A 3,811-nucleotide genomic window follows, 5' to 3' on the forward strand; every position below is an offset into this window, starting at 1 on the left:
AGATCCTGATTTCCAATTCCACGGAAACTGAATGGGGAAAAATTCCCAAATTTCCAATCCTATGGAATTTTTCCTCATCCCACCCTCTGGAATCCACAATTCCCGGCAGGAAAATCCCGGGAAGGAGCTGACAAAGGAGCAGAACCGGGAGCGATTCCCACAACGAGCTCCGGATATTCCTTCCCACGCCTTTCCCAGACTTTTTTCCCGGGGCTGTTTTCCAAAGGAAAACACGGATCCCTGCTTCCATGAGAAATATCCATGGAAAAGCGCTCGTAGCGCTCGGCTCCGGGCCGTGATCCCGGCTGAATCCCGGGAAATTCCAAAGGGAGGCGGGGAAGGAGCCGGGAATGGCCCAGAAGGGAAAAGGGAAAAAGCGTTTTCCAAACTGGAGAATTCCCAGATCGGAGAATTCCCACATTTCCCAGACTGGAGAATTCCCATGGAATCTCCCAGACTGCAGAATTCCCACATTTCCCAGACTGGAGAATTCCCAGAATGGAGAATTCCCATAGAATCTCCCAAACTGGAGAATTCCCAGACTGGAGAATTCCCACATTTCCCAAACTGGAGACTTTCCAGGACATTTCCCAAACTGGAGAATTCCCACATTTCCCAGACTGGAGAATTCCCAGGGCATTTCCCAGACTGGAAAATTCCCAGACTGGAGAATTCCCATGGAATCTCCCAAACTGGAGAATTCCCATAGAATCTCCCAAACTGGAGAATTCCCAGGACATTTCCCAGACTGGAGAATTCCCAGACCGGAGAATTCCCACATTTCCCAGACTGGAGAATTCCCTTGGAATGGCCCAGACTGAAAATTCCCAAACTGGAGAATTCCCAGAGCATTTTCCAGACTGGAGAATTCCCAGATCAGAGAATTCCCAGGACATTTCCCAAACTGGAGAATTCCCATAGAATCTCCCAGATTGGAGAATTCCCACATTTTCCAGACTGGACAATTCCCAGGGCACTTCCCAGAATGGAAAATTCCCAGGGTATTTTTGAAACTGGAGAATTCCCATGGAATGTCCTGAACTGGAGAATTCCCACATTTCCCAGACTGGAGAATTCACAGGACATTTCCCAAACTGGAGAATTCCCTTGGAATGGCCCAGACTGGAAAATTCCCAGACTGGAGAATTCCCAGGACATTTCCCAAACAGGAGAATTCCCACATTTTCCAGACTGGACAATTCCCATGGAATTTCCCAGACTGGAGAATTCCCACATTTCCCAGACTGGAGAATTCCCTTGGAATGGCCCAGACTGGAGAATTCCCAGGGCATTTCCCAGACTGGAGAATTCCCAGACTGGAGAATTCCCACATTTCCCAGACTGGAGAATTCCCAGACTGGAGAATTCCCACATTTCCCAGACTGGAGAATTCCCACATTTCCCAGACTGAACAGGAAGTTCCAGCTCTGCCCAAGGCTCCAGATCCCCAAAAAAAACCTGGATGAGCCTGGAATTCCCTTGGAATTCTCCCGCCCTTCCTCCCCCTGCCCTGGGATCACCAAATCCCACCCCGAGCCTGCAATTCCCGCCGGGAATTCCACGGGAAGAGCTCCATTCCAACCCCAATCCCAACAAATTCCCTCTCTTGACATTCCTTATTCCCAGAAAACCCCGGGATAAGGACATTCAGCTCCTCCCTGAATTCCAAACCCAATTTCCAAACCCCGGGAAGCTCCCGGCGGGACCAGCTGGACCCGCTGGGATCGGAATTAGTTTGGAATTCTTCCCTGACCTATTTTATCCGGAGCTGATTCCCGACAGCTTTTCCTGCTTTTTTTTTGGGATTTTTCCAAGGAAAATCACGGAGCCGCTCGGCGCCAGGTGCGGATTCCAACCGAGGGGAATTTAGGTCGGGATTTTGGAGGTCGTTTATTCCCAAACTTTTTTTTGTCTTGGATTAATTCCGTGACCTTGCAGGCAAAGGAATTCTCAGGCTCTTCCCCAAAAAATCCTTTCCCGGTTTTTTCTATCCCCGCCCCAAATTCCCGGTTTTGGATATCGGGAATAAGGAGCTGGGAAAGGAAAAAATTGGGATAAAGGATTTTTGGGATTAAGCCAAGCTCAATTCCTGCCACGAATTCCTTAAGAAGCGATCCCTGTTTTCCTTCATTTCAGCGTTTTCATGGAATTCCGGGAATTCCGATTCCTTAAATCCCATCCAATCCCTCCCAGGCTGCCCCAAACTTGGGGATGGAATTCCAGGAATCCAGGAGCAGCCGCAGGGAATTTTCTGGGAATTCTGTGCCGGGCAGGAATTTTTTTTCCCGGAATTCTTTTTTCCAGCTGCTGATCCCGTGACTCCACGCCGGGAATTCCCATCGCTCCCTCCACCGGCACCTCCGGATCCGGGAATTCCTCAGGATAATCCAAGGAAACTCCACAAGTGGGGATTTGATTCCTGATCCAAACCCATTTTTCCCTGGAATTTCTCCCAAGGGAAAGGAGATCTGAAGCACCAAAATTCCAAAAAAATTCCTTAAAAAAACCCCCAAATCCAACCAGAACAACCCCAGCTTTGCTCCTATTCCCGGAGGATTTTCCCTCCTCGCCCCAAATCCCAGGATTTTGGGAATGAAATCCCTCAGGGATGCGAAAAATCGTGATTTTACAGCAAATTCCAGAGTTTGGGAATGTCGGCCAGGCCGGGAAAACCGGAATCCCACAGGAATCTCTTGGACATTTCCAAGACCCAAAGCAGCTGCAGCTTCCATGGATGCAACACCGGGAAAATCCATGGATACAACACCGGGAAAAATCCAGGAAAACTCCCCCCAATCCATCCCTGGGATCCACAGGGAAAAAAAAAAACGGGAAAACCGGGAAAAATCCAACTCACCGACATCGGATTCTTTGTGGGTTTTGATGATTTCCGCCAGCTCGAAATTCCCTGCGATGATGGCCACCTGGAAAAGAGCCGGAAAACCGGGATGAGCCGCTCCGGAGCTTCCATATGGATGGGAGCAGCTGCTTTCCATGGAAAGCCAAGGATTCTTCAGCCTCGGATCATCCGGGAATTCCGGGGAAGAGTTTGGGGAGGGTTTGGGTGGCCCCGGCTTGGGGATGATTCCTGTTCCCCGGAATTCCCGGATTCCGGCCAGGAATTGATCCCTAAAGCCCGGAATGCTCCCGTGGTGTTGGGTTTGGGGAAAATCCTGGGATTTTTAAGAGGTTTGGGATGGGCTGCTCCAGGGTTTGGTGTTGGTTTGGGGGATGTGGATGAAGGGTTTGGGAATTTTTTCAGGGATTGGGAATGACCTGGGAAGCCTCTTCCTGATGGGAGGGGATTTTCCAGCTCCCAAATTCCCAAGTGTCCAAATTCCCAAATCTCCAAGTATTTAATTCCCTAAATCCTCAAATTCCCAGTTCCCCAAGTCTCCAAATCCTCAAATCCCCAAATCCCAAAGTCTCCAAATCCCTCAAATTCCCTAAATTCTCAAATCCCCAAATCCTCAAATCCCTGAAGTCTCCAAATTCCCAAAATCTCAAATCCTCAAATCCTCAAAATGCCAAATCCCAAAGTCCCCAAGTCCCTAAATTCCCAAGTCCCCACATCCTCAAATCCCAAAATTCCTAAAATCCCCAAATTCCTAATTCCTCAAATCCCCAAATCCTGAAGTTTTCAATTCCCCAAATCCCCAAATTCCCAAAGTGCCCAAATCCCAAAATCCCTCATTCTCCAAGCCCCCAAATCCTTAAATTCCCAATTCCCCAGATCCCAAAATTCCCAAAATCCTCAAATCCCCAGACCCTGAAGTCCTCAAATCCCCAAATCCCCAAATCCCTAAATCCT

General features: G+C 48.9%; 1 protein-coding gene across 1 annotated transcript in view; it reads right to left on the minus strand.

Annotated features, from left to right (window-relative positions):
* Positions 1–1,661: 1,661 nt before the first annotated feature.
* LOC107199023 overlaps positions 1,662–3,811 on the minus strand; it is an 8,183-nt gene continuing 6,033 nt past the window's right edge. The window contains exon 4 of the mRNA XM_033511644.1: positions 1,662–2,924. Within this exon, the coding sequence (XP_033367535.1) occupies positions 2,169–2,924 (756 nt within the window). The 3' untranslated portion in view covers positions 1,662–2,168. The remainder of the gene's footprint in view (positions 2,925–3,811) is intronic.

Source organism: Parus major, unplaced genomic scaffold (assembly GCF_001522545.3).
Source record: "Parus major isolate Abel unplaced genomic scaffold, Parus_major1.1 Scaffold410, whole genome shotgun sequence".
In the NCBI taxonomy this organism is placed as follows: Eukaryota; Metazoa; Chordata; class Aves; order Passeriformes; family Paridae; genus Parus; species Parus major.